Here is a 27,826-nt window from a genome sequence, read left to right on the forward strand (position 1 = left end):
ATTTCGTGGGCTACTTCATTTTTTTATGACATTAAATTTAACTGTCACTTGACAATTTTCTTTAACAAATAAAATATGGCAAAAAAAATTATTTAAAAAATGCACTTGTAGAAATTTAATAAAATTAAAAATGCAATTTTTTTAAAATAATTTTTTGGAAGAAATTTTTGTGTTAAAGAAAACGGCATTAAAGTTAGCAGCCACTAGAGAATTTTTTAATTTTTTTAACAAACAAATTTGTTCAAAAAAATTACTTTTAAAAAATTGTATTTTTAATTTTTAAAATTTCTACATGTCAATTTTTTTGGGATAATTTATTTAAAAAAAATTTTTTTAAATATCTGCTAAATTTATTTTCTTTTAAAGAAACTTAAAAAATTGTCCAGTGACAGCTAAATTAAATTTTTTTTTTTTTTTTTTTTTTTTCAAGAAAAACTACATCAATTTTTTATCAAGCTTTTCATTAAATTTATTGACAAAAACAGCTTTATAAATATTCAATATAATTAATTGTAAATTCATGACACTGAAATTAATTTAGACATCAAAAAATTTCTTTCAATTTTTATAACAATTAAATTACTGTAAAAAATTTCACGTGTAGAAATAAAAGAAAAATTTTAATTGCGAATTATTAAAAATATTTTTTTATCATAATTAATTTGTTATAAAAATTTGAAAAACTATCAAATATCTGGTGATTTCAACATCATATAAATTCCCCGTTATCATCCGTCAATTATACAAAATTAAATAAAAAGTCAACCATTATAAAAAAGTCAACTAAGCTTTAATTACTCTCTTGAATATAATTATGCATGAAAATAAATTTATAACGACTAGGTCGGGTGAACGTTAGGTCATTGAGCAACAGCAGCATTAGCTGCTATACTAGGATTATTAATAATTTCACCCAAGCTTTCGAGCAACTCTTTCCTGTAATCGTCAAAGTCACCGTCGACTTCAAAGATATTCTGGTTTTCGATAACATAAAGACAACACTCAGTGTCACGGATCAGCCGTTCGTCGTGAGACACAATAATGACACCGCCTTTGTACCCATTTATCGCGTGCGCTAATGCGTCGATTGATTCGATATCAAGATTGTTCGTCGGTTCATCGAGAATTACAACATCTGGAGCGTTGAGACACAACTCAGCTAAGGCAACACGCGCTTTTTGTCCACCAGACAGGTCTTTCATTTTGATGGTATGTGCGTGTGAGCTTAGTCCAAATGTTCCCAATTGTTTCCTAGCTTTTTCATAAGGCAAATTGAACAAACGCATCAAATATTCTGACGGTGTTTCTTCCGCAGTTAAATGTTCTCCTGAATGCTGATCGAAACGACCGATACGCTGTAAAATAAATAGTTGAATAAATATCAGTAATTTTAAGTATTATAAAGAAGTTTGCTTTACATAAAAATGAAAAATTAAAAGAACATACCAATCGATGATTACGAATAAGGTCACCTTGTAACGGAGTTAATTCACCTAGTAATAATTTTAAAAACGTTGACTTTCCTACACCATTGGGACCAACGATAGCAACACGTGAATTTAAGTCGATACCAAAATCAACATCTTTGAACAATAATTTTTCTGTGTCATAGCCAAAGGATACATCTAAAAAATAAAAATATCAATTAATAAGCAACTAGCAACTTTGCAGTCACTATGTGACTTTCATAATTTGTGAACTATAAATAAATAAAATTTTGTTTTATTAAATAATAATGACTTTCTTTAAATTGCACTGTACTTTCTTAAATATTGACGTTTTTAAGATATAAGCTCATCCCGATGTTACACTCATCAAGAGCTTTCATTTGAGTACCCACATGCATTTTTGATATATTTTTCATATATACATATATATAACATATATTTTCAAGATATAAGCTCATCCCGATATTACACTCATCAAGACCTTTCATTTGAGTACGCACATGCATTTTTGATATATTTTTCATATATACAAATATGTAATATATATAAATATATAAAATATATGAAAAATTGATGTGGGTACTCAAATGAAAGGTCTTGATGAGTGTAACATCGGGATGAGCTTATATCTTTAAAAATTTCAATAGTTCACAAGATACAAGGTCATTTCTTAATTATGTTAAATTGCACTGTACTTTCTTAAATATTGACGTTTTTAAAGAAATAAGCTCATCCCGATGTTACACTTATCAAGAGCTTTCATTTGAGTACCCACATCAATTTTTCATATATTTATATATATTATATATATATAAATATATAAATATATGAAAAAATTGATGTGGGTACTTAAATGAAAGGTCTTGATGAGTGTAACATCAGGATGAGCTTATATCTTGAAAAATGTCAATAGTTCACGAGATACAAGGTCATTTCTCAATTTTTTATCTGGAGATAAAGCATTTTCGAATGCAGTCTAAATACTTATCATAATGAATTGACTATTGATGAGAATGATATGAAATCATGAAAAGGCACAACTCCAGGTCAAGACTTTTCCAACGATACCAAATTTAACCATAAAAACCTATTTTATCATATAAATAGCCCCACAAAATTTTGCTTATTCTCTTAATAATATAGATTATTTAAACGCAAAAAAAAATTAATTAAACTTACTATGAAGTCCGAGAATTGGGGGTTGAAGTGGTGGTGGATCAGGAAAACTAAATTTGACAACATACTCCCGTGGTTTCTGCAAAAGCTCCTGAGGTCCAGTATCTTCTTCTTGTTTCTGCATTTTAGTTCTATTCTTTTCTTGTTTCCTCGTCAGAGCTTCCTTCTGTTTCTTTTCCGCTTGTTTCTTACTCTGTCCTGAAGCTTTCATCTCTTTCAGCCGCTTTTCTTGCTTCTCGTACAGCTTCATCGCCTCCTTCCACTTAGTCTCGTACATTTTTTTGAACAACGTGTAATTTCCCTTATAATAAAATAATTTCTCTTGATCCAAGTGGATGATATCCGTGCAAACGTTGTCCAAGAAACTTTGGTCGTGGGACACGATGAGCAGTGTTTTCTTCCAGCCTTGCAGGTAGTTATCCAACCAAATTACAGCGTTTAGATCTAAATGATTTGTCGGTTCATCCAGCAGCAAGAGTGTTGGTTCAACAAACAGGGCACGAGCTAATGAGACACGCATCCGCCATCCTCCGGAGAAGTTTTTGGTCGGGCGGTTTTGCATTGCTTTACTGAATCCTAGACCAGCTAAAATTCTGCGCGCACGTGGTTCTGCTGAATCAGCTCCTATTGCTTTCAACTCTTCATAAACCTCTTGTAATCGTGCTTGAATAGCTTCATCACTGTTAGTTTCAGCTTTCAGCTCCAATTCCTTACATTCTTTTTGCAATGATTTACACTTAACATCAGCATTAAGTACAACCTCAACAGCTGGCGTTTCATCGGCAACAACTTCTTGTTCACAATAAAGTACATCAATATTCGGTGGAATATTAAATGCTCTATTTGCTATGTGACGCAGTAATGTTGTCTTACCATGTCTATAAAATAAAAAAATAACAATGATTATTAAAATAAAAAATATATTGTAATTTTAAATATGATACTGAAATAAACAGACATCTAACAATTCTTGAAATTTATATAACAAATCAATCATTATAAAAAAAACATTTTTTTCAATTCGCATTTTTTTGAACGAAATTTCTATTTGATTTTACTGATATATTTTTTTTTTTAAATACATAAAAAAAGGAAAAATTTATAAATTTTTTTGAAAATTATGAGATTCAACTTTTTTTTTTAATTGTTCGTTTTTTTGTGTACTTACTTTAAAAAAAAAAATATGTATCAAAAAAAGATAAAATAGAAATTTGATCGAAAAACATAAGCCAAAATTTTTTCCAACTTTTAAAGGCAAAAAAGCTATCAAAAGTTTCATTTTTTCCTTTTACGACATTTGTTATCATAAATTCACCATAAAAACAAGCAGAATTACATAAAAAAAAAAAATTAAAAATTGTTAATTTTTCACCTAGACAAATTCAAAAATAAATTTGACCCCACTTTAAATAATTACAAAATTTTTTTTTAATTAATTTCTACACATGAAATTTTTTTGATAAATCTTTCTCACTATAATTTTATTATTATAACAATCAAAAACATTGTTAGATGTAATGAAAATAAAGTTAGCCGATATCAAAAAAATTTTATGATTTTTTATATTAAAGAATTATTACAAAAAAATTTTTTCACTTGTTAAAAACTTGAAAAACTATCAGTGCAATTTTTTAAAAACATTTTTTAATTATAATTTATTAAATTAAGCAAAATAAAAAAATAAAAAATGTCGGCTAACTTTATTATTATTTAGATGTCTATAAACAAAATAATTACCCATTAGGACCAACAAGACCATAACGTCTTCCTTGTGCTATCAGCAAAGTAGCATCAGTAAACAATTGTTTTCCTTTAGCAGCTATACTAAAATTTTCAACTTTAATATCAACAGCATGCTCCAATAACTGAGCACCGCGGGTGAGAGTTTCACTCTGCGACACGGTGAAATTCGAGTCTAGATCACTGTGACCCTGACCACCAACTTTGGTAAGCATTTCCAGATTTTTCTCATACTCCTGCTGTTTTTTAAGTTTCTTTTTTTCTTTGTGCGATAATTTTTTACCTCCATCCTCGACTCCCATTTCCGAGACTTTGTCGGTGACTTCCTCGAGATCTTTCTTGGACTTTGATGACATATTGGAGATCTAGCTTGCAATCCGGAAAGGTAATGATGGAACGCACCTCGTGCTCTGATTACTTTCACTAATCACTGATAACTGTTTCAGATTGCCGTGTAGAGAATAGAGAATAAGCAGGAGAATAAATAACGTGCTTTTTGGGGGTTATGCAGCGTGTAAAGTGCAAGAGAGAAAGAGCGTAGAGCGCCATCTGGAGCAGGTTACACTACAACTAAATTTGTTGACAGCTGATCATTTTTGTGACCGTGATTCGATCACTTCGATCACGACGGAAAAAAAGAGTGAAAACGTAGCAGATGACTCTGCAGCTAGTACGTGTTTACAAAAAGCTATATTCTAGTCAGTAGACTTAGTAATTCTTTCTGTCTAGCAACGTCAAGTTTATGTCAATGGACTTCTGTGAAAATATCAATAAAAAATAGTGTGTGTATTGAATAATATTTTTTATGATAAAAAAAACCACTCTTTTAATAATCTATTAATTTTTAGTATTAAATAGAAACGAGGTTAGTGGCTTATCACGAGGTTCATTACAAAAGTTAAATGATATAAGTTTGACAACAATAATAAATACAATGTTAGTAAAGGAAGAGCCGCAGTGGAATTACTCAGGCTCTAATTTTTCGATGTTTCCAGAACTCGAAGCGCTGGGTATGTTTTACATTAAAAATTAATATAATAATTACTTTACTTTATCTTCCTACTTCACAGTCTTCATCAATATTCAGCTGATTATTTTTTAACTACATAGTTAAATGTTTTTTACTAAAAGTTTGATAAATTTTTATTTTTATCTTTTAGCTCAATGCCGCTCATTAAATTATTTATTTGTTTTTTATCACCTCCAAGATCTTATATTCGCTGTGCTAAACAATATTACAATGTTTGTGTTAAAAAAATAGAATACTGAAAAACTACAATTGAAAAATATCTACGTTACTGTTTCAGCAATTTTTTATTAAATATTTAAATGAAAATAAAGTTAGCCGACATCTAAAAATTATTATGATTTTTTTTATTGAAGAATTATTATAAAATAATAAAAAAATTTTTTCATGTGTAAAAAACTTCAAAAACTATAAGTGCAATTTTTTAAAAATATTTTTTTAGTGATAATTTAATTAATTAAGTAAAATTAAAAATGTCGGCTAACTTTATTGTTATAATATTTAAAGAAAATATTTTTCTTTTTATCAAGTTACGAAATGAAACTAATGATAAAATTGTTTTTTTTTTCTTCTTTGGTAATGATAGTAATTATCGAGCAATTTTTATCGGTAATGTTATCTCTAATACTCAGTAATTTTAGAACTTAAAACTGCTCCATAAAAATATTATTTAGTTTGGTATTTTTTATTTCGTAATTTTTATTGCCGTAGGTGATTCGAGGATAAATAATGACAATAGAATAGATGCTTTTATGAGTTAAAACTGACCACCTTGTAGATAACAACTTTACGGGACTGATGTATTTTTTATTGTATTGAAATGTGTGGGTATAGATCTGTATATACGTGTACGTGTATGTGGGTATACATAACTCCGGGTACCTACACAACTATTCATTCTCGGTAGTTAAATTCACCGGTATATGGGCACATTGCATGTACTGTATAGAGAAGTGGAGGTACCTTCTGTTGCTGGTTGCTGGTGATATTCCCATCCACATGCACACGGTCACGATACTCCAAAGTTGATGGTGGTGTTGAAGAAAACACGACAAACTATCACGCCGGGCGGTCACGCTTGACATTTTTAAAATGTTTTTCTTAATTTAATATATTTTTAACAATTACTATTGTTCGTTATAGTTTTATTGTCAACAAGCTTTTGTTAATTGAAGACTTTGATAAGTGATTTTTTTTGTAATTTTTAAATAGTACTATTGTGTAGTTTTTAACAATGAAACAAAATACTAAGGGTCACTGTATTTTGAATATGATGGATTTTGATGAACATTCATTATTTTACGGTAAATTTTTTTAATACATTATTTTAATTATTAAAAAAGAATATTTTTTTTTGGAATTGATTTTTTAATTATAAAAAATTTTTTTTTAATTTTATAATAAAAAAAATTTAGTTTCATTTAAATATAATTTTCAAAATTTTTTTTTTTAAATTAGAATTATTTAAAAAATTTTTTCTTAAATTTATTAATTAAAAAATTAATTCTAAATTTGGAGAAAAATTTTTAAAAATTATATTTAAATGAAACTAAATTTTTTTTATTATAAAACAGAATAATTCTATAATTTAACTAATATTAATTATCGTTAAACTAAATAATAAATATCAAAAAGAAAAAAAGTAATTTAATTTATAATCGAAGGTGTTACGAAATTGATATACACAGGTGACATTGTTCAAACTATAACTTATGCACTTATCATAATAAAATACATTGAACCATATATTATTAATTTAAATATGTATTTCTAAAGCATTGTGTTGAATGCTTGTGTCAATTTCTCCAAATCAACACTCACGTCTATAATATAAATTTGACAGTATACAAATAGCATAAAAAAATATCCATCAAACTTTGTTTATTTAATAAAATTTTAAAAATATAATATGGTCAGCTGTTAAAATTATTTAGTTTAAATAAGTGTTATGATTATAAACTTATAAAATTAAATAATGAAATAAATTTAATCAATTGTGGGATGAGCGGCTCGTGTTTATTCTCAACTGATAATATTGGGAAAGATAGATATAATGCAAGAGATTCGAGTCATTTAGTTTAAACGATTAATTCTTATATTATACTGGATATTATTTCATAATACAAGAGGAGAAGAGCAAGAGAGAAGAATACAAAGTTCATTGACTCAAAAATCCCCTCGTTCCCTAGCCGGTCGCTTCTCTGTCCCTTCTCTTCTAAACATACAAACGTGACCGTCAAAAGTTGTTCAGAAACTTGTTAATTTATATTACCATAACTTGCCATTAAAGCGAAAAATTCATCAATATTTTTTTTTTTTTTTTTTGCAATAATAATAATAAATTGTTAAACTATCAAACAATCGATTATTTGTTTAAATATTTTTAAACAATTATTTTTGCAATAATTTTTTAATACTTATTTTTTTTTTTTTTTTTAGATAACGAGTACCCATTGCCAGCGGACGATTTTTTACAAGCATTGAGTTCTGACCTTGAGATTCCACTACTTTTAAATGGCGAAGGATCGCCTGATCGCGATGAAAGTCCTGACGAAATAATAAAAGGCGCAGCATTGAATTCATTATCTAATTTTGATAAATTCGATAACGGTTATCATGAATTCGATGATGTATTTTCAAATATCAACGATTCGGGTAATTCTTTATTCATATCTATATTCTAATTAGCAAATTGTCTAACTCCATTTTAGAGAGTCATATTTGTACCAAAAAAACAATTAGTTCAAAATTTATTATCACTTTAAAAAACCATTTAATATCATTAATATCTAATAAAGGTATAATATTTTGGTTTGAATCATTCAAATAGTTTATAATTGGACTAATGCTACATCATAATGTTAAAAAATCACCTTCGAAAAAAATAAAGAGTTAGACAAATTGCTAATTAGATCGTCGATATTTAATTTTTATTTTAAATTTTATTACAAAATTATTTTATTGCACGACTCATAATGCGAAGCATCAGAGAGTGCTTTACAATCGAAAAATTTTTTTTACCTCATTTCGGCAACTATTTTTATTATTATAGTCTTGTTAATTCACGGAATCAAGATATTTTGCGTACTATTGTCAAGATAATTTAATGGAGATTAATTTGACTCTATTCAAAAATTGATTTAGTACAATAGAAATGAAAAAAAACATCAAAATAGGTCAAAAAATTTTCCTGTTCGTCATGTATGAAACTGTGAAAACACTGTAACTTGCGAAAAAATGCATTAATTGAGTTGAATTTTTTGTTTTAAATTTCTTTGAGAGAATTGTAGGTCACCGAATGCAAATGGCTAAGTAATTCAGTGTCGTTTACGTACAATTAATAAATTAAAACAAAAACCATTAGAAAATTGTATTTTAGCTGTTTTATAAATTTTTTTTCACATTGTTTATTTTATTAATATTTCAATAATTAAATGAGTATTATGAGTCGTGCACTTTTGGATTTTCCAAACTTTTTACAATTTTAATTAATAAAAATTAATTGATCAATTTTCAGAATTGGACATCAATAATGTACCGAAAAATATTAAACGTGAGCCAGAAAATTTGCATTTTCCTCCATCACCAAGTCCCAGTCACTCGGAATCAAGTAACGGCGGCTCTGAATGGCAACAAGACAATCAATACAGCGTAGCAGCATCAGAAAAATTTAGTTTAGACACACCACCAATATCACCTCCAGAAACAGATTCTCCGCCAGTATCACCGCAACCAGAACAGCCATCAGCTAAATTGCCAGTACTTCATCCGGTTAAATTAATTCCGTTGAATGCCCAGGATGTTAATTTGTCCCAAAATCGAGCTAAATTTGTCCTTTCTAAAGGCAATACGGCGAAACGAGTATGCATTCAAACGATAAAGCAGTCAACACCTTCATTTTCTTCCTCAACATCATCATCATCATCATCATCCTCATCATCATCATCATCATCTTCATCGTCATCGTCGTCAGTATTATCAAACGGCAATGGCGAGCCGCGAAAAATGATAGTGCTTAGCGCTCAAGATTTCGCGGCATTAACTAAAAATGTTTCTCAAAATCCATCACTAAGGCCACCATTAAAAATTCAAACTCTGAAACGTAAACAAGATAGCAACATGAACAGCTTTAATTTACAACCAACCGGCGATTTGAAGCAAACAATTGAATTACCGCAAACAAACCACATTAAAATACTTAATCCGATACCAAACATACCGGTTGTTAAATCAGAACTGGTAATAAATGCTCCACTCGACCATGAAGATGTTAAAACAACAACACCGGCGTTATCGGCTCAGCCATGCACGCCGATCGTTATTAACCACGCTGCTCCCGCGAATAGTCCGGCAATAGCTCCGATTTTGATAAAAACTGAAATGTCGGATATTAATCACTTGACAGCGCGCCAAGAGTCCGAGTTAAAAGCGTTCAAGCGTCAGCAGAGGATGATTAAGAATCGTGAATCTGCTTGCTTGTCTCGCAAAAAGAAGAAAGAGTATGTGACGTCTCTGGAGAGACAAATTTCGGATTTGAGAGACGAAAATAAACAATTAAGGATGGAAAACTCATTATTGAGACATCAATTGAAATTAAATGATGACAATCAATCGTTATTTAGTTCAAATAAATTAAGTACTTTAAAACATGGAGTTAGTAAGAAAAATACTGCGATACTTTTAGCTGTTTGTTTAGTCTTCTCTATAAACTTGCCTGGGTTCAATGGAATATTTTCCTCTGGCAAAAATCAATTAGACGTTTTATCTAATTCTAATTCACCAGCTGTCGTACCAAATGTCAGGCACGGCAGGTCTTTGTTGTGGTCCACTAATACAAATAATAATAATAATAATATTAATAATGATAATGATGAGGATAATAGTATAGAAGAGGCTAATACAACTTCGTCGCATCTACCTATGTGTCCAATGCATCCGATGATAAATCAGACGGAATCTAAGCGGCTTGATTTTGAATTAAGACGATGGATTGGAGAAGATCGTGGCCATGAAAATTGGACCGAGTTAAATGATAAGCAGAAAAAAATAAAAGCCAAGTCAGTCGGTGAATTGTTATTACCAAAAATAATAAAAAATCTTGGCTCTGATAAACTGAGTTCACTGGCTAAAGATGAAGATTTAAAATCGGGTGATACTAATGATAAAGAAATAACACCGGCGAATAACAACGCGCTAAAAATATTCTCACTGTTTGACGCAATGGAAAAACGAGATACGTTTTATGTTATTTGGTTCAGTGGTGAGCATCTGTTGCTCTCGGCAATGAGTCAAAATAGCACAAAGAGACCACGTATGTCCCTGATATTTCCCACAGATTCGGTCAATAGCTCTTTGGCTCCACCGCCTCCTAATCACGTTACCATGCGGCGTATCGACTGCGAAGTCACTGATACGCAATTAGTACACTTGCCTGAGTCTATTGTTGTCCAGTATTTGAAGGATAATCGCAAAGCTCAGCCCAAGACTCGCAGCAATCCAAGACCATCCGGTAATTTTAATTTAACTAAGCGTTTTAATTTTGTTAAAAATAATGATACTGCCAGTGAGTATGAAAGCAAAGGTAATAATCAGTCTTATGCTATTAAAAAAGAACAGGGATTCCCTAATGATATTCCGTATTTAGTTAAAGATAAATTTAATGACTTTTCGGTTAACAATCCGAAAAATTTTGACTACGTACCAAAAAATGTCGACTATCCGGCTGATGTTCCTTCTTATGTTAATAATTTTAACAGAGAATATGTTAGGAGTGACAAACAATTACGGAAAAGACGAGGCTTGAATCTTTAATAGATATATTTATTAATAAATATATAATTGTAATTTTATTAATGGTAATTCCGTATGATTATAATTAATAAGGATATATTTGTCTAATTTTTTAGTTAGACAGGCTGTGTATCGAAAAAAAAAGCTATGGAAAATTCTTTCTAAGCAGGATTTAAACAAAGAGAATTTTAATTCATTAAAATTAATAAGCAATGACTGATAGCAGTTTTTAAATCCATAGTTAAGTTTGAAAGTGTGTAATATTAATATAAAAAAAAATTAATGTTTATAATGAAGTGCAAATTTATAAAATAATTGTGGTGTAGCGCAAGTTTTTAAAGTTTGTTACTAACAATTTTCTTACCGCACATAGTGTTAGTTTATTGAAAAAAAATTGTAGCATGTGTAATACAATTTTAGTTCATTATTATTAACTAGATAATTATTTTTAACAAAGAGATTTGTTATCAAAATTACATTTTGTAAGATAATTATTATTAAGTTCTATTAATAATCAATGTGTGCATTATTAAGCTAGCATTTTAAATTTTTATTTAAAGTTTTATATTATTATTATTATTATTAAAACGTTAAGAGCACAATACAAAAAATATGAATATTAATATTTAAGTATTGTAATTTTAAAAAAAAATTACTTGTTAATTTTTACAATGCAGTTTACAATTTTCCAGATTTCTTAATTGAAGTTTTTTACACTAGTTATATTTTTGTAATAGCGTATTATTTATCTTTAATTAATTATTGAAATTGTACATAAAATGTGAGTAATATAATTTGAATAAACTTTAAAAGAGTATCTATAAAATTGATGTTATTTCAAATCCGGAGTTGAGTTACCAAGATAAGTTTTTAAATCGGTTATTGTGGATTTAACAAGCTTGGCTTTAATTGTTGGCTTATTCAAGCGCTTATGAGCAGTGTATCGGTGACATCCACCAAATGAGTAGTAATAATCACCTCCTAAAAATTATTTATTAAGAAATTTAAAAGATTGATGATTAGATATGAAGAAAAAAAATTACCTTCGGAGCCAGTAATCCATAAAACGTCAATAGGAGGTACCAAGGACTCAGTTTCTGGATCACTTAACGTCTCCATTAAACTTTTGACTTTCTCTTCATTTACTTCTGGAGGAAACGGTCGTAGTAAAACACTCATAGGTACATCATGAATTTCAGCGTCCTTGCTTGAATGAATACTTGTTGAATCCATTTAAGACTAAAAGTAATTTTTATTTTATCAATACAATTATTTACATGGTTTAATTTTTTCCCAAGAAAAGAGACATCTGTCAATTTTTTGGATTTTTATAACTAAATTATTATGAATAAATTAAAAAAAAAAATGTGGTACTGAAATTAGCAGGCATTTGGAAATTCTTTGAATTTTTAGAATGCATCAATATGAAAATTAATTTAGTCAACATCTAAAAATTTTTAGATTTTTTTTATTAAAAAAATTAAAAAAAAAAAAATTAATTTTTAAAAAACTTTAAAAACTATAATGCAATTTTTTAAAAATATTATTTAGTTCTAATTTAATAATTAAAAAAAAACTCAAAAAATTAAAAATGTTGTCTAACTTTATTATTATTGCATCAATTATTATAGAAAAAAATATTATGAAAAATTCACATTTATGATTTTAAAAAATTTTTACACGTTATTTTTTTGCTAAATTTATTTCATTATAATTTAATTATTATAAAAATTGTACAGTGTCCTTGAAATTTAGTATCAAAAAAATTCCACATTAAGAAATTTAAAGTTGCAAGTAAAAATTAAAAAAAAATATTTTTTTCATAATTAATTTATGATAAAAAATAGTTCAGAACATTACAAAATTTATTTTTAATTAGTGAAAATTACTTACAATATTACTTTGGTACCTGAATCCAACAACTTTTACTAAATTTCTGACAATAGTCATCATACCTCACGAAATCTCATGCAATCCCATGATTAAATTCTGCGCTTAAAAAATACCTGTACACACTATAGTAAATATTTCTACATGTAAGTATTTATAAAAGTAATTATTATTAGATGGCAGCAGCAGTTGGCCGTATTATTTTTGTATCAGGTGTTTATGCGTTACTACACGTATAAAAAATTAAAATTTGTTAATTGTGCACGTTATTGTGTCAATTAAAACTAATTCGTGTTAAAATAACCTAATAAAATAATTAAAATACTTATTTAAACCACAGATTAGATATTTATTTGCTTATGAGGTGACTTGTTAAACAAAATCATTAAAAATGCCGTGTGAAATGATAACTCTTCAACTTGGCCAATGCGGCAATCAAAGTAAGTGTCTTTGTTTATTTATTAACTATGAAGATAATTTAAATAACATTTTTTTTCAGTCGGCTTTGAGTTTTGGAAGCGATTATGCGCCGAGCACGGAATAAGTCCCGAAGGAATACTCGAGGAATTTGCAACTGAAGGTACTGACAGAAAAGACGTTTTTTTCTATCAGTCAGATGATGAACATTATATTCCTCGAGCGGTATTGCTTGATCTTGAACCTAGAGTTATTCATACAATTATGAATTCACCGTACTCTAAAGTAAGTCATCACTATTTACTTTTTTTTTTATTACTGGCAGTAATAATTAGTCTGTCATGGTATAAATTACTAATCAAATTTATTTTAGTTGTACAATCCAGAGAATATTTATTTATCAAAGCACGGTGGAGGTGCTGGTAATAACTGGGCTTCTGGATACCACCAAGGAGAGAAACTCCAAGAAGAAATTTTTGATATTTTAGATCGTGAAGCTGATGGAAGTGATAGTCTTGAGGTAAAATTACTAAAATTATTCAATTTCATATCATTGTCACCAATAGTCAGTTTATGATGATAATATTTAGGCTGCATTCGAAAATGCTCTATCTCTAGATATATAATTAAAAAATGACCTTGTATCTCGTGAACTATTGACATTTTTAAAGATATAAGCTCATCCCGATGTTACACTCATCAAGACCTTTCATTTGAGTACCCACATCAATTTTTTATATATTTATATATATTACATATTTGTATATATGAAAAATATATCAAAAATACATGTGGGTACTCAAATGAAAGGTCTTGATGAGTGTAACATTGGGATGAGCTTATATCTTTAAAAATGTCAATAATTGAGAAATGACCTCGTATCTTGTGAAATATTGACATTTTGGGTAATATAAGCTCATCCCGATGTTAGACTCATCGAGACCTTTCATTTGAGTACCCACATCAATTTTTCATATATTTTATATATTTATATATATTATATATATGTATATATGAAAAATATATCAAAAATGCATGTGGGTACTCAAATGAAAGCTCTTGATGAGTGTAACATCGGAATGAGCTTATATCTTTAAAAACGTCAATATTTAAGAAATTACAGTGCAATTTAACAAAAGCCATTATTTAATAAAGCAAAATTTTATTTACTTATAGTTCACAAGTCACAGCAGTCACATAGTGACTGCAAGGTTGCTAGTCCAAATAAATATTTAACATTCTACTTTTTAGGGATTCGTATTGTGCCATTCAATAGCCGGAGGAACTGGATCGGGTATGGGATCATTTATGTTAGAGTCATTGGCTGATCGATTTCCAAAAAAGTTGATTGAAACCTACAGCGTGTTTCCCAATCAAGATGAAATAAGGTAACTTATTATTTAAATATTTTCATCAATAATCATTTTTTAATTCAAAACTAATAAATTAAAATTATTTTTCAGTGATGTCGTGGTTCAACCTTACAATTCTCTGCTCACACTAAAAAGATTAACTCAGTGTGCTGATTGTGTTGTGGTACTAGATAACACAGCTTTAAATCGCATTGCATCGGACAGACTTCACATTCAAAACCCCAGTTTCACCCAAATAAACAAACTAGTGTCAACAATAATGTCTGTCAGTACAACTACGTTGAGATATCCATCATACATGAATAACGACCTGGTCGGTTTGATCGCACCGTTGATTCCGACACCGCGTCTACATTTCTTGATGACTGGATACACACCGCTGACAACCGACCAAGAAGGACAGTCTGTCCGTAAAACCTCAGTACTGGACGTAATGCGTCGCCTGCTACAGCCAAAGAACATGATGGTGTCTACAGCGCTCGACAGAAATGCTTCACACTGCTACATATCAATACTAAACATAATCCAAGGCGAAGTTGATCCTACGCAAGTTCACAAATCTCTCCAAAGAATAAGAGAACGTAAATTGGCCCAGTTTATACCTTGGGGACCGGCTAGCATCCAAGTCGCACTCTCCAGAAAATCTCCGTACATCCAAAGCGCTCATCGCGTCTCCGGTCTCATGCTCGCCAATCACACGAATATATCTTCGCTGTTTGACCGCGCTCTTCAGCAGTACGACAAGTTGCGCAAACGTGAAGCCTTCCTCGAGCAATTCAAGAAGGAAAAAATGTTCGAGGATAATTTAGACGAGCTAGACAATTCGCGCGAAGTCGTGGAATGTCTCGTTAAAGAATACCAAGCTGCTACGAGACCTGACTACCTCACCTGGAGCCCCAACAAAGCTGAATAAGATAACTCATAATTTTACTATTTCACTTGCCATAAATCAGTAATTACACTTGAATCTCAACTAACTTATTGAAAACATGATTTAAAGTGCCATGTTGATTGTTAATAGTAACATTCCTGCTTAAAGTTACAGTATTTTTTCTAAATCCAATAATGATTATGATTTAAATGTGACTAATAAAATTAATCTGTTAAATTTAACTAATTTTTAATTAATTAAAAAACAATTTTTTCACAGATTCGTTGATTTTTTATTTTTAATTATCATCCTCGGTGATGCGAGCAAAGAGAGGCGGTAAAGTTGCTATCGTGACGTATCCTGTGTGGCCTGGAAGTGAATGGGCATGTGATACTGTCAATATTTTGTCTTGTTCAGCGGATTTTTTTTCTATAACTTCTTCCACTGAGTGCTAAAAAATAAATATTTTAAATTAACATAAATATTTTACAAATATCTAGATATTTTTTTTAAAAAAAATTTAGTATAATTGATAACAAACCTTTTTCTTTAAGCAATCGAGATTTAACTTAGGAACGTTTTTGTAAACGACAGTGAGTTCCTTCTGTAAACACTCGTAGGTGCGAACATCAACGAACCCAGTAGCTTCTAATTGAATGCAAGTCTGCTGTACTTGTTCGATACACGGTGAAAACGAACACAATTTACCACCAGATTCTTTGAGAGCTTCAACCGCGTGGTTTATCGTCAGCCAAGGGTGAGGCAAATCTAAAAACACTGCGTCGACTTTGTGTTTGAGCGCATCTCCGAAACCTTCCAGACAAACATCTTTGTGAGTTACTGTAACAAATTCGTCGATGCCGTGTTTCTTGAACTCGGCTGTCGCCAACTCAACTCGCTGTTTGTGGAAGTCAAATGTATGCAAGTGACCGTGGGGTCTGATTGTTCGGATTAGCGAATGCGACAATGAACCACTGCCAGTTCCTATAATAAAAGTACGAATAATACGAAAGTTAGCCATGAAAATTAAGTTAGCCGACATTTAAAAATTTTTACATTTTTTTTTATTGAACAAAATTATTACAAAAATTAAAAAAGAAATTGACTAGTAGAAAATTTGAAAAACTGTAAGTGCAATTAAAAAAAAAATATTTTTTAGTTCTAATTTAATCAATAGGCAAAATCAAAAAATCAAAAATCTCGGCTAACTTTATTATTATAAGTTAGCCGACGTTTTTAATTTTTTAAAAAATCCACTTACAGTTTTTCAAGTTTTTTATAAATGATTTTTTTTTTTTTTTTTGTAATAACTTTTTCAATAAGAAAAAATTCTAAAAATTTTTAGATATCATCTAACTTAATTTTCATAAAGTACGGTAATAATAATTAACAAATAAAAAGTTATGATTAATTTAAAAAACAAAATATTTTTTTTTATTTTTAAAACTCACTTACAGATTGTTTAATTTTCTAAATATCTATTTTTTTATTTTCAATTTATTCATATATTTTTTTATGACACTGAAATTAGCAAGCACGACAATTTTTTTATTATTCTTAATTTAAAAGTAAACCAGGTCTAGAAAAAAAATTGTTTTTAATTGCATTTATAATTTTTTAGAGCTTCTAAAGATAGAACTTTTTAAATAATTTTTTTTGCTCTAATTTAGTTGTTAAAAAGATTCTAAAAATCATCAGTTGTCTCTCAATCTCATTATCATAATTTATCGACTATTTTTTTTTAATAATAACAATTATTAAATGTCTGTCAAATTCAGTCATAATAAAAATAAAAGATAAAAATCTGAAGAATAATAATCACCTGTTTCAATGACAATACTTCCAGGAACAAGATCCAGCAGATGAATAATCAAACTTATGTCAGGCGTATAAATAATTTGGGTTCGATGAGGAAGAGTTACCGTCCATAATTCTGGAGTAGGTTGCAACACATACGCCCAACCACGAGTCAGCTCTACCTTGGTACCATACTTTTTGCCAATCAACGAAGGAATTTTCAGAGCACCGTGGGTAGTTTGAAAGACATTATCAACCAGTTCTCCTTTTTTGTTTATTATTTTGTGCGTAACCTCAAAGCAGTGCATTTTTTGAGGTCCGAAATATAAAACCACGACATCACCTTCTTCAATAATGGATTTAGTTTTGTAAAAACTCATTTTTATTTACAATTTCTGTTTTTGTACGTGTATTAATATCTGTACATATATATACAATGATTATTGTAAAAAAAGTATAAAATTTAAAAATTTGATGCTGTAAAACCGCACGTGCTAAGGGGTTGCAGTCAACTAGTCAGACTAACAACATTCCGAATTAATAAATTACTAGAACTTAGAAAGTAAATATTAAATGTAATTTAAAATAATTAATTTTACAAATTTTAAAATTCCGAAAAATATAATCTTAAATAAAGAAAAATCTAAAGCTATATTAATAGAATCTTTCAAAGTTACAAAGTCTCAATAAATTAAAAAACATAACAACGAAAATTTATACGCCAAAATGAATGAACAGACGAACACTCATTTAGCCGAAAAATGTAAATAATTTTATAATTAGATTAGAAATTTTTTTTAATTAATTTTAAATTAATTAATTTTTGAAAATTAATTTTATTTTAATTTCCAAGCATGTATGGAAAACACTCAAATTTCATGATTGTAAAGGTGGACCATCTAAGAAAAATTTCCAATTTTTTGGATGAGTAATTTTCGGCCGAATCATTATTCGGATAGATGAGTATTCGGATGAATATACGTCGGAACAACCCTTTTTCGAAATCAAATTAATTTTAACTCTTGAGGAATATAAGATTTATATTTACTTTTATTCGATAACCCGGTGTTTTATAATTTACAAAATTGTTTTTCGGCTGTTATTCTATTTAAGCTAATGTATTTTATAAACTTTGAATGTAGCGGAATTTTAAATTTTCTAGAGTTTTAATAATTTGGAATGTTGTCGATCTGACTAGTTGACCGCAACCCGTGCTAAGCCCACGTGAAAACTCAAGCCTCGCGACGCACACCAATCCAAAATATTAGATCTAATTGCACCACATACTTGTCATATCTATATGTACATAACATATATAAGTTAAGAAAAAAATAATTTATGTAGATGGCGACTCTGTTTTTGTCTTTTCGAATAAATTTTCGATAAAGCTCCGCTCATACCAAAAGTATGTTAATTAAGCCGCAAGAAGTACATTTATTAAATATTGCTCGATGCGCAACAGTGTAGAACATAACCATAAAAAAATTCAAGAACGGATTTAGAAACAGTAAGTAAATTTTTTATTAACATATTTCAATTTCAACTTTTAATTTTATTTCTAATTACATTTTGAAAATTATAATTAATAAATACCTAAACAATTTTTTTATTTTAAATAAATTAAATATGAATAGAGCAAAGATATATAAAATATATTTTTTAAAAGCGTTTATTTCATAAATTATTTTTTCAGTATTAAAATTTATATTATTAAAAAAATTTTATTGTATGTCAATATAAACTTGTCATTAATTTTTAATTTTTGTTGTTAGTTATTAAAAAACGATGGATGCACAAGCGTCAGGAAGTAAAGATTCAGCAGAAAAAACAGCCGGTATGTCGACCAAAAAGCCGACTTGTATTATTGTATTAGGAATGGCAGGTTCTGGCAAGACTACATTTGTCAATTCAATTGTTACTCATCTTTATAAAACTGGGACTCCGTATGGAATTAATTTAGATCCAGCTTGCAAAGATGTACCTTATCCAGCAAATATTGGTAAATGTTATATTCATTTTTAATAATCATGTATAAGAATCAATTTAGCAGATATTGAATAATTTTTTTAACAAATAAATTATGGCAAAAAAATAAGAACAAAAAATTGACATGTAGAAATTTAAAAAAATTATAAATGCAATTTTTTAAAAATAATTACTTCGGAGCAAATTTATTTATTAAAAAAAATTATCAAGTGACAGCTGACTTTAATGTCATTATTCATGTATTTAAATTTCATTCAAGCTTGAATTAATATTTTTTTATTACAGACATTAGAGATACTGTTAATTACAAAGAAGTGATGAAACAATATCGCTTGGGCCCTAACGGGGCGATTGTCACTACCTTAAACTTGTTCTCCACAAAATTTGACAAAGTAATTGAACTAATTGACAAAAGCAACAATGAGTACGTGATAATAGACACACCAGGACAAATTGAAGTATTCACATGGTCAGCGAGTGGTGCAATAATAACTGAAACATTGGCATCACAGTTTCCTACAATTATTGTCTATGTCATGGATGTTGTCAGAAGCCACAATCCTGTAACTTTTATGTCCAATATGCTTTATGCTTGCTCCATTCTTTATAAAACTAAGCTACCATTTATTGTCGTTATGAACAAGGTACTTTTTTTTATTAATTTATTTTATATAAGTTTTTTTTATGGCTAATTAGTAATTACATAAATATTATTGTAGATTGATATTGTCGACCACAGTTACGCTGTTGAATGGATGGAAGACTACGAAGCGTTTGAAAATGCCTTGAATTCAGAGTCGAGTTACATGAGTAATTTGTCAAGAAGTATGGCTTTAACTCTAGATGAATTTTATCGTGATTTAAAGAGTTGTGGGGTGTCAGCGCGCGAACATAGAGGCATTGACGAATTTTTAAATTTAGTCGAAGATGCTGTTGAAGAATATAAAACGTAAGTATTAATTTATGTTAAGAGAATAAGCAAAATTTTGTGAACTGTATTAATCATTAATATCATTCGCATCAATAGTCAATTTATAATGATAAATATTTAGGCTGCATTCGAAAATGTTCTATCCCTCGATACATAATTAAGAAATGACCTTGTATCTTGTGAACTATCGACATTTTTCAAGATATAAGCTCATCCCGATGTTACACTTATCAAGACCTTTCATTTGAATACCCACATCAATTTTTCATATATTTTATATATTTATATATATATGTATATATGAAAAATGCATGTGGGTACTCAAATGAAAGCTCTTGATGAGTGTAACATCAGGATGAGCTTATATCGTTAAAAAGGTCAATATTTAAGAAAGTAGAGTGCAATTTAACAAAAGTCATTATTTAATAAAGCAAAATTTTCTTTACATATAGTTCACAAGTTACGGCAGTCACATAGTGACTGCAAAATTGCTAGTATTAAATATTGATTAATTAACTTTGAAAAGTTTATTTTTATTCATATAATTTGTTTAAAAATTTATAGAATCTATAAAAAAGAATGGGATAAAATGAAATTGGAAAAAACTGATGAAAGAAAAAAACAAGAAAAGCAATTAGAAAAGGCTGCGTTTAATCAACAATCTCTCATATCAGCGGTGTCACAGGGTGCTGAAGTTATTTCCAAGGTGTCGATAAAAGTTCCAGGCGATGATGATTCTACTGATGAGGAAGGAGAAGAAGTTAAAAAAGGTGATGAGGAAGTTGAAGAAGTAGAATTTTTGAGTAATTTTATCAAAAGTCATCAACAAGCACAGAATGATAGACTGGCTAAAAATCAAAAACATTCGTAGTTTAAGATTTTTGTAATTTTAATATTTATAAGAAATAAAAAAATAATTTTGCAAGTAAAAATAAATAAATTATTTAAATAGAAAAAATATATAAATTAATCAACATGCTAAAAATAAAGAACATTCTTGATTTAAGGTTTTTGTAATTTTAATATTTATAAAAAATAAAATAATTTTGCTAGCAAAAATAATTATTTATTTAAATATAAAAAATACAAAAATTAATCATCTTCATTTTCTTCATCTTGTGGACCGAAATCTTGGGTTTTAACATCCTCATCCTCGCCAAACTGTATGGCGTTGTCAATAGTAATTCTGACGTCTGAAATACTTTCGTCATCGGTGATGTCCAGAGGAATAAATCTTACTAGACTATAGCTATCAATGAGCTCACCGATGGCATTTGTGAGACGACAATACTTTTGGTTCCAAGAATCCTCTTCCATGTCAGCGAGAAGAAAATATGGATCTGGTTCTAAATATCTGTCCAGCTGTTTCTTGTCTTTCTTTGACAGCAAATCCGTTTTACTGAGAATACTTAAGTGAGGAATCTCGAGGTTTACCATCACGCTGAGTGCTGCCATAGTGCCAGACAAAAATTTAGCTGAATCCACCATAAACTGGCTGTCGAGGAGAAATATTCCACAGAGTCGAAAGTTTATCGCTTCTAACATCCCGATCAATTTTTTGATGACTGACATGTGACTGTAGAGCTCTAGTTGTCCTGGACAATCGAATATTATGTAGTCACCATCAATATCACCTAATTCGTCAGCTAACCATTGTGAATTTTCGACTAAATATCTAAAAGTGAAAAATGAATTACAAACTTTGTAAGTAAAATGACTATCTAAAATGTTATCTTTAATGTCATCATTAAATACTTACTCCATACAAAAAATAAGTCCACCATTAGGACCAAATTTAAATTCTTCATCTTCCATAGCATCATCAACACTTATCAGCTCTCTAATGTCGACAAGTGGTTCATAATCAAAATATTCAGCTGCCGGATCTAAGTTAACCACGTGGATTGTTTTGTTTTCATCAGCAGCGTGTTTTTGCATCGCTTGACAGTATGTTGACTGTAAATAAAAAATAGAAGATTAAATTTCATTAAAATTTGTTGACAATTTTTTATTTAAAAATTGTTGACATTTTTTGAAAAAAAAAAATAATAATAAATTTTAAATTTTTCAGGTTAAAAATATAAATAATTTTATAAATTACCTTGCCAGAGCCTGCCGGTCCCATAACCAATTGTCCGTACCTCATTTTTATTTATTTACTTATTTTTTCACTATTATTAAAAATTGTTCAAATATATTTCTTTATTATTAACAAAATATTAACGTTTGTATGCACAGCGTGATAAATTACAAATAATTAATTTACGCCATCTGACTAAACTTTGAACCGCAATTGCAAAGTTATACAGTAACTCCATCCTAAGTTTTTAGAATCATGCTAAATACTTTTTTTGGCAAATTAAATTTTTAAAAGTTTTATTGTTTTAGAATTTCAAGGATTTATTTTTGTATCTTAAATCCAATGTCTGATAAAATGAATATTATTACTTAATTAAAACAATTTTGTAATTATTTTAATGACAACATTAATGATTTATAAAAAAATAATTAAATTTCATAATATTTGCAGGAATTTTATCAACAGACGATATTAAAAATACAATGAGACAGAAAATGCTAGAGAGAATAAAAGGATAAAGAGAAAAACGTGCTCAGAAATAAAGTTATAAGTTTTACTTTTAGATTTTGTTACGTTCAGCAAATTGTATATTATGTTTATTTATAAATATAAAAAAACTTAAACAACAATAAAGCAGATATAAAATAAAAAAGCAGATGAATGTACTTGTTGTACATTATTAGTCAAACTAATTCATCAAATCTAATTAAATATTCGCTTAACAATGGGTACTGTTGACTATGGACTACCATCAAACGGTGGTCTCATGCCAGTAAGTTAATTTTATCTATTTAATTATTATGTACATCAATAACCAGTCATTTATGAGTTATCATTTGTAGTTACTTGCATTCGTCTTTGGGAAGATTTACCAATCGATATGGATAAATGCTCCCAGTTTAGAAATTCTTAAAAATAAGCTTTATGATTACCTTTTTAATCTAGACTTCTAAATCCAAACTAAATTTTCAGTTAAATCTCTAAAATTATTAAAATCAGTAAAAGTTATTAAATCACTAAAATTATTAAAATTAAAATCTTTAAATCATAATCATAAATATTGTAATCTATTAGTTCTAATTCTCACTTAAACAGTTTCTTCAAAATTAGCATATAAGCAATATTACCTTTACTAATATTTTATTATGTATAATTATATATAAGTTCTAATTATTATGTTTAGATTAAAAATTTAAAAATGTATTGTATTCACAAAATGTATATTTTTCTTTTGCCATCTGGCCAGTGAAGGCTTTGGCATAAATCAATAAATTCAATTCAATTCATTTAATATACTTGTAATTATACTTGCTCCAAGCAAAATCGATGGCTTTTTAATTTAATTTTATTTTTTACTAGCAAATACAAGCACTCATAGCTCCGCCAGTATCAGAAGACTCAAAAGTATCAAAGAATAAGAAAGATAAAGATGAAAAAAGACATCCGTATTTCAAGAGACCTGGCAGAGGTCACAATAGAGACTCTTGTGATGCTTGTCAAGACGGCGGAGAATTAATTTGTTGTGATAAATGTCCTGCTTCTTTCCATTTACAGTGCCAGTAAGTATTTATTTCTACAAAATCTTTACACTAAGCAGAAAATACTTACTAAGAGATTATTTTTACGTCGCTGAAAATAGCAGACGTTTAATTATTTTTTTTACTTATATTTTATTAAAAAACTCGATTGAAAACATGCACAGTAATCTCTAGAATGTCTTTTTATGATACAATTTTTCGCAGCTGGTATTTAAATTTATGTATTTTTACAATTAAAACTTTATACTAGTTGCGTATGAGAGTGCATAAAAATTTATTGAGTACTAAATCAACTTTTTTTTAAGAAAAATTGACTGCTAGTTTCATGGTTATATTTTTTTTTTTTATTCGAAAATTATTTTATTCCATTCATACAATGTTTTTTTAAGTAAAATATATAATTAATTATATAAAAAATGACAATGCAAAGTAGAAGTAATGAATACCAAAATAATCTTAAGATAAGAGAAAAAAATATTGAATAGAGAGATATTTTTTTATCATAAAAAAATCTTTGTAAAAAATTTTGTGAAACACTCATGTGATACAAATAAAACTTATCTATATTATTAAGAGAATAAGACAAATTTAGTTTTCTGGATAGTCATATGATAAAATCGATTTTTTTAGTGTCATTGTAAAGATCTTGACTTGAATTTGTGCCTTTTCAAGGTTTCATATCATTCTCACCAATAGTCAATTTATTATAATAAGTATTTAGGCTGCATAAGAAAATACTTTATCTCTAGATACATAATTAAGAAATTACCTTTTATCTTGTGAATTATTGACATTTTTAAAGATATAAGCTCACCTTGACATTACACTCGTTAAGACCTTTCATTTGAGTACCTACATCAATTTCTCATATATTTCATATATTTATATATGAAAAATATATCAAAAATGCATGTGGGTACTCATATGAAAGCTCTTGATGAGTGTAACATCAGGATGAGCTTATATCTTTAAAAACGTCAATATTTAAGAAAGTACAGTGCAATTTAACAAAAGTCATTATTTAATAATGCAAAATTTTAATTTTTCATAGTTCACAAGTCACGGCAGTCACATAGTAACTGCGAGATTACTCTTTTATATATAATTAATTAATTAATTATTATAAATAATTTTCAAGTAAAGAATTATTTTGTAATTTAATTTTTATTCATTGATAATTATTATTTTTCAGTGATCCACCTTTAGATGTATCAGATATACCAAATGGTGAATGGATTTGCCACGCTTGTCGCTGTGCAAAAAAAGATCTCAAGTCAAGTTCAAAAACTAAAAATAACAATAACAATAACTGCAACAATAAAAATAATAATAATAATAGTAGTAATAAAAAGTCACCACTAGAAGTATTAGCGTTAGCAGCATCACTAGCTAATCCACGCGAATTCGAATTGCCAAGAGAATTAAGACTACCAATAACATTTCCCGGTACCGACAAAGTTGACGTAGTAGCTGGTAAACGTGGTAAACACCAAGGAACATCTTCAAACAATGGCAAAAGTCATTGTTTAGATTCAAATTTAATGGTACCATTGCCAGCGAGATTGTGCTATGAGTGTGGCAAGAGTTGTAAACGTGCTCCACTTATAGCTTGTGATTACTGTCCATTATATTTTCATCAAGACTGCTTAGACCCACCGTTAACGGCCTTTCCAAGTGGTCGTTGGATGTGTCCGAATCACCCGAATCATTTTATTGACCAAAATCTGCTGCAATCATGCAATGCGACAGAGCGGTTAAAATTGTGGGATCAATTTGCTACGCGTAGAATCGACCAGCATGCGGTTAAATTGGAGTTTTTACGCAAAGTACGAGCTGTTAATCCACCGTTTAGAGTTAAATTGACCTCTAATGGCCGGAGTAAAGTTAAAGTACCGACAATGGTTAAGTATTATTATGCTAATCCAGTAGAATTAAATACTATAAACTCGTACCGAGTTAAAACACTTATAAGGCCGCATATTGAGAACCCGGCAGATATAAATAATGAAAAAAGTAAACAAGTTAATGGAGATGACAGGCGTGATAATTGCTCAAATAAGTCTAGTGATGATGTTAAAGCATCAAATGGTAGTAAAGAAGACAAAAAGGAAGATGATAAGACAGAAAATATGGAAGTTGATGACGAAAAACCACTAGATCAATTAAATGATAATATTTATACCGATAATTTTAAACAAAATTTAAGTTACAGTAATTTTAGAACAGGCCATTCTATTAAAGAAGGAGTTCAACTTCTTGAGCGACCTGTTCTTGAAGCGTTAGCGCAACAAAGATTGGAGCAAATATTGAATCCATTTCACGACGACTACCGGATAGTAAATGACAAGTACGAAGCCAGAGCCGCGCTGTTTCCGCTGAGCAGAAAGCCTGGCCCTCCGGCTTTGATGGTCAGCAGAACTATGACCATTGGTACTGGAGCTAACTGCGACGTTTTGCTGTCCAGATATGGAAACTGCGATTGCGTATCGCCAAAGCACGCTGTTATTTTTTTCGACGACAGTACTAAGAGATACGAATTACTGAATTACAGCGAGTACGGCACGACTGTTGACAATGTTTTTTACTCGTGTGACTGCACTAGCTTTTCGGCAAGACGCAGCAAAGAAGGAGATGTACTCCCAGACAATTGGAAACCATATGGAGCATTAAAAGATTTATCGAGTAATAAATCTAACGGAAACAAAGTGTCATGTAAATGTTCAACAGATGTTGATCTTGAAGATCTTAACCAAGTTTACACCCAAGCCGGCTGGGAAGGCAGTGCTACCGTTGCTCATGGTTCTATTCTTACTTTTGGGTGTCTTGTTTTTGTTTTTAGTACTGTTGCTGTGCAATCGAAATATTGAAATATCCTTTTTTTAGTTAAGGGGTTACGTGGGTTTCAGAGGTTCAAAAAAAGGGTATTTTTACCATTTTTTTTTTTTAATATATACAATCATATATTTTATTCAAACAATTCAGCATATCAAAGATACATATTTAAACAGTATTGTGTGAAATTTCTATTTAATAATTCCGAAAACTTAGCCGTTGGTACTTCATCTCTCTTGGCGGCTAAAAAAAAATCCTCTTGCCGTGGACAGCATAACTCATTATTGGTTCATCTAAAATCAAAGATCCAAACATATTTCGTTAGTACATGGATAAATCTCGTTATTGGACGAAGAAGAATAAAAAAAATTAAAATTTGAGTTTTTGACAGACTTTGAACAAAAAAACACATTTTTTGGTCAAATTTTCGCCATGTATTTGCTCGAAAAAATTAGTTGTGATAAAAAAAAAAATCCTTCGTCCAATAATAAGATTTATCCATGTACTAACGAAATATTTTAAGTTCTTTGATTTTAGATGAACCAATAATAAGTTATGATGTCTACGGCAAGAGCATTTTTTTTTTTGAAACGTCAGGGGAAATTTTTAAATAAAAATTTCACAAAATACTGTTTAAATATCTATCTTTGATATGCTGAATTGTTTAAATAAAATATATCATTGTATATACTAAAAAAAAAAAAAAAAAAAACTAGTAAAAATACCCTTTTTTTGAACCTCTGAAACCCACCTAACCCCTTAAGCAATTCATATTTTTTTTTACAAACGATATTTTTGATTGCCAATTTTTGTTTTACTCCGGAATGATATTTTACAATGAATTATTTGTATATAAAGAAAAAAAAAACAGCATTTTATATTAATTGTCCTGGATATTTTTTTATAAATTTACTTAAAGGTAAATTGAGA

The 27,826-nt window shown here is 29.0% G+C and overlaps 7 protein-coding genes across 9 annotated transcripts; 3 read left to right on the plus strand and 4 right to left on the minus strand.

Moving 5' to 3' along the window:
- Nucleotides 1–610: 610 nt before the first annotated feature.
- Nucleotides 611–4,902, minus strand: LOC123272491 (ATP-binding cassette sub-family F member 1). Its single transcript, XM_044739338.1, has 4 exons — nt 4,362–4,902; nt 2,628–3,502; nt 1,447–1,625; nt 611–1,355 (listed from the first exon to the last, which is right to left on the minus strand). Exons 1-4 carry the CDS (start codon nt 4,718–4,720, stop codon nt 861–863), a joined length of 1,908 nt encoding a protein of 635 aa, XP_044595273.1. The 5' UTR covers nt 4,721–4,902; the 3' UTR covers nt 611–860.
- An 84-nt stretch (nt 4,903–4,986) lies between these two features.
- Nucleotides 4,987–27,751, plus strand: LOC123272481. 3 transcript variants are annotated; one of them, XM_044739319.1, is made up of 5 exons: nt 4,987–5,146; nt 5,213–5,374; nt 7,831–8,046; nt 8,909–10,245; nt 25,387–27,195. In XM_044739319.1, exons 2-5 carry the CDS (start codon nt 5,299–5,301, stop codon nt 26,929–26,931), a joined length of 3,174 nt encoding a protein of 1,057 aa, XP_044595254.1. In that variant the 5' UTR covers nt 4,987–5,146; nt 5,213–5,298; the 3' UTR covers nt 26,932–27,195. The 3 variants fall into 3 exon arrangements, with proteins under 3 accessions (XP_044595254.1, XP_044595255.1, XP_044595256.1); XM_044739320.1 differs by adding an exon at nt 27,656–27,751 and having other exon boundaries at nt 5,088–5,374; nt 25,387–26,946; XM_044739321.1 differs by lacking the exons at nt 4,987–5,146; nt 5,213–5,374 and adding an exon at nt 6,071–6,695.
- On the minus strand, nt 11,801–13,201 carry LOC123272537 (putative sulfiredoxin). The gene is made up of 3 exons (XM_044739400.1): nt 13,075–13,201; nt 12,225–12,420; nt 11,801–12,162 (listed from the first exon to the last, which is right to left on the minus strand). Exons 2-3 carry the CDS (start codon nt 12,412–12,414, stop codon nt 12,014–12,016), a joined length of 339 nt encoding a protein of 112 aa, XP_044595335.1. The 5' UTR covers nt 12,415–12,420; nt 13,075–13,201; the 3' UTR covers nt 11,801–12,013.
- On the plus strand, nt 13,354–15,974 carry LOC123272504 (tubulin gamma-2 chain). The gene is made up of 5 exons (XM_044739353.1): nt 13,354–13,511; nt 13,571–13,773; nt 13,862–14,008; nt 14,740–14,876; nt 14,952–15,974. Exons 1-5 carry the CDS (start codon nt 13,463–13,465, stop codon nt 15,772–15,774), a joined length of 1,359 nt encoding a protein of 452 aa, XP_044595288.1. The 5' UTR covers nt 13,354–13,462; the 3' UTR covers nt 15,775–15,974.
- LOC123272514 (tRNA (adenine(58)-N(1))-methyltransferase catalytic subunit TRMT61A) lies at nt 15,957–18,041 on the minus strand. Its single transcript, XM_044739373.1, has 3 exons — nt 17,555–18,041; nt 16,274–16,716; nt 15,957–16,183 (listed from the first exon to the last, which is right to left on the minus strand). Exons 1-3 carry the CDS (start codon nt 17,907–17,909, stop codon nt 16,031–16,033), a joined length of 951 nt encoding a protein of 316 aa, XP_044595308.1. The 5' UTR covers nt 17,910–18,041; the 3' UTR covers nt 15,957–16,030.
- Nucleotides 18,822–21,368, plus strand: LOC123272511 (GPN-loop GTPase 1). The gene is made up of 5 exons (XM_044739369.1): nt 18,822–19,036; nt 19,302–19,528; nt 19,801–20,159; nt 20,235–20,464; nt 21,011–21,368. Exons 2-5 carry the CDS (start codon nt 19,315–19,317, stop codon nt 21,315–21,317), a joined length of 1,110 nt encoding a protein of 369 aa, XP_044595304.1. The 5' UTR covers nt 18,822–19,036; nt 19,302–19,314; the 3' UTR covers nt 21,318–21,368.
- Nucleotides 21,491–22,769, minus strand: LOC123272521 (GPN-loop GTPase 3). The gene is made up of 3 exons (XM_044739381.1): nt 22,548–22,769; nt 22,206–22,402; nt 21,491–22,121 (listed from the first exon to the last, which is right to left on the minus strand). The coding sequence occupies exons 1-3, from the start codon at nt 22,590–22,592 to the stop codon at nt 21,539–21,541; spliced, it is 825 nt and encodes a 274-aa protein (XP_044595316.1). The 5' UTR covers nt 22,593–22,769; the 3' UTR covers nt 21,491–21,538.
- Nucleotides 27,752–27,826: the final 75 nt, after the last annotated feature.

This window comes from Cotesia glomerata, linkage group LG10 (genome assembly GCF_020080835.1).
Source record: "Cotesia glomerata isolate CgM1 linkage group LG10, MPM_Cglom_v2.3, whole genome shotgun sequence".
Taxonomy (NCBI): domain Eukaryota; kingdom Metazoa; phylum Arthropoda; class Insecta; order Hymenoptera; family Braconidae; genus Cotesia; species Cotesia glomerata.

Bases quoted from the DNA above. Each gene is read 5' to 3' on its own strand.
- LOC123272521 (XM_044739381.1), bottom strand. From the start codon at position 22,592: ATGAGGTACGGACAATTGGTTATGGGACCGGCAGGCTCTGGCAAG. The intron at 22,403-22,547 runs GTAATTTATAAA...TTTTATTTACAG, and splicing joins GACCGGCAGGCTCTGGCAAG to TCAACATACTGTCAAGCGAT. The intron at 22,122-22,205 runs GTAAGTATTTAA...TTTCACTTTTAG, and splicing joins GGACTTATTTTTTGTATGGA to ATATTTAGTCGAAAATTCAC.
- LOC123272481 (XM_044739319.1), top strand. From the start codon at position 5,299: ATGTTAGTAAAGGAAGAGCCGCAGTGGAATTACTCAGGCTCTAATTTT. The intron at 5,375-7,830 runs GTATGTTTTACA...TTTTTTTTTTAG, and splicing joins TCCAGAACTCGAAGCGCTGG to ATAACGAGTACCCATTGCCA. The intron at 10,246-25,386 runs ATTAATAATGAT...TGCAACAATAAA, and splicing joins CAAATAATAATAATAATAAT to AATAATAATAATAATAGTAG.
- LOC123272491 (XM_044739338.1), bottom strand. From the start codon at position 4,720: ATGTCATCAAAGTCCAAGAAAGATCTCGAGGAAGTCACCGACAAAGTC. The intron at 3,503-4,361 runs GTAATTATTTTG...TTTATTTTATAG, and splicing joins GGTCTTGTTGGTCCTAATGG to ACATGGTAAGACAACATTAC. The intron at 1,626-2,627 runs GTAAGTTTAATT...TTTATTTTTTAG, and splicing joins CCCAATTCTCGGACTTCATA to ATGTATCCTTTGGCTATGAC.
- LOC123272511 (XM_044739369.1), top strand. From the start codon at position 19,315: ATGGATGCACAAGCGTCAGGAAGTAAAGATTCAGCAGAAAAAACAGCC. The intron at 19,529-19,800 runs GTAAATGTTATA...TTTTTATTACAG, and splicing joins ACCTTATCCAGCAAATATTG to ACATTAGAGATACTGTTAAT. The intron at 20,160-20,234 runs GTACTTTTTTTT...ATATTATTGTAG, and splicing joins TTATTGTCGTTATGAACAAG to ATTGATATTGTCGACCACAG.
- LOC123272537 (XM_044739400.1), bottom strand. From the start codon at position 12,414: ATGGATTCAACAAGTATTCATTCAAGCAAGGACGCTGAAATTCATGAT. The intron at 12,163-12,224 runs GTAATTTTTTTT...AATAATTTTTAG, and splicing joins ATGGATTACTGGCTCCGAAG to GAGGTGATTATTACTACTCA.
- LOC123272504 (XM_044739353.1), top strand. From the start codon at position 13,463: ATGCCGTGTGAAATGATAACTCTTCAACTTGGCCAATGCGGCAATCAA. The intron at 13,774-13,861 runs GTAAGTCATCAC...AATTTATTTTAG, and splicing joins TGAATTCACCGTACTCTAAA to TTGTACAATCCAGAGAATAT. The intron at 14,877-14,951 runs GTAACTTATTAT...ATTATTTTTCAG, and splicing joins CCCAATCAAGATGAAATAAG to TGATGTCGTGGTTCAACCTT.
- LOC123272514 (XM_044739373.1), bottom strand. From the start codon at position 17,909: ATGAGTTTTTACAAAACTAAATCCATTATTGAAGAAGGTGATGTCGTG. The intron at 16,717-17,554 runs GTGATTATTATT...CTTTTATTATAG, and splicing joins AAGTATTGTCATTGAAACAG to GAACTGGCAGTGGTTCATTG. The intron at 16,184-16,273 runs GTTTGTTATCAA...TTTATTTTTTAG, and splicing joins TCGATTGCTTAAAGAAAAAG to CACTCAGTGGAAGAAGTTAT.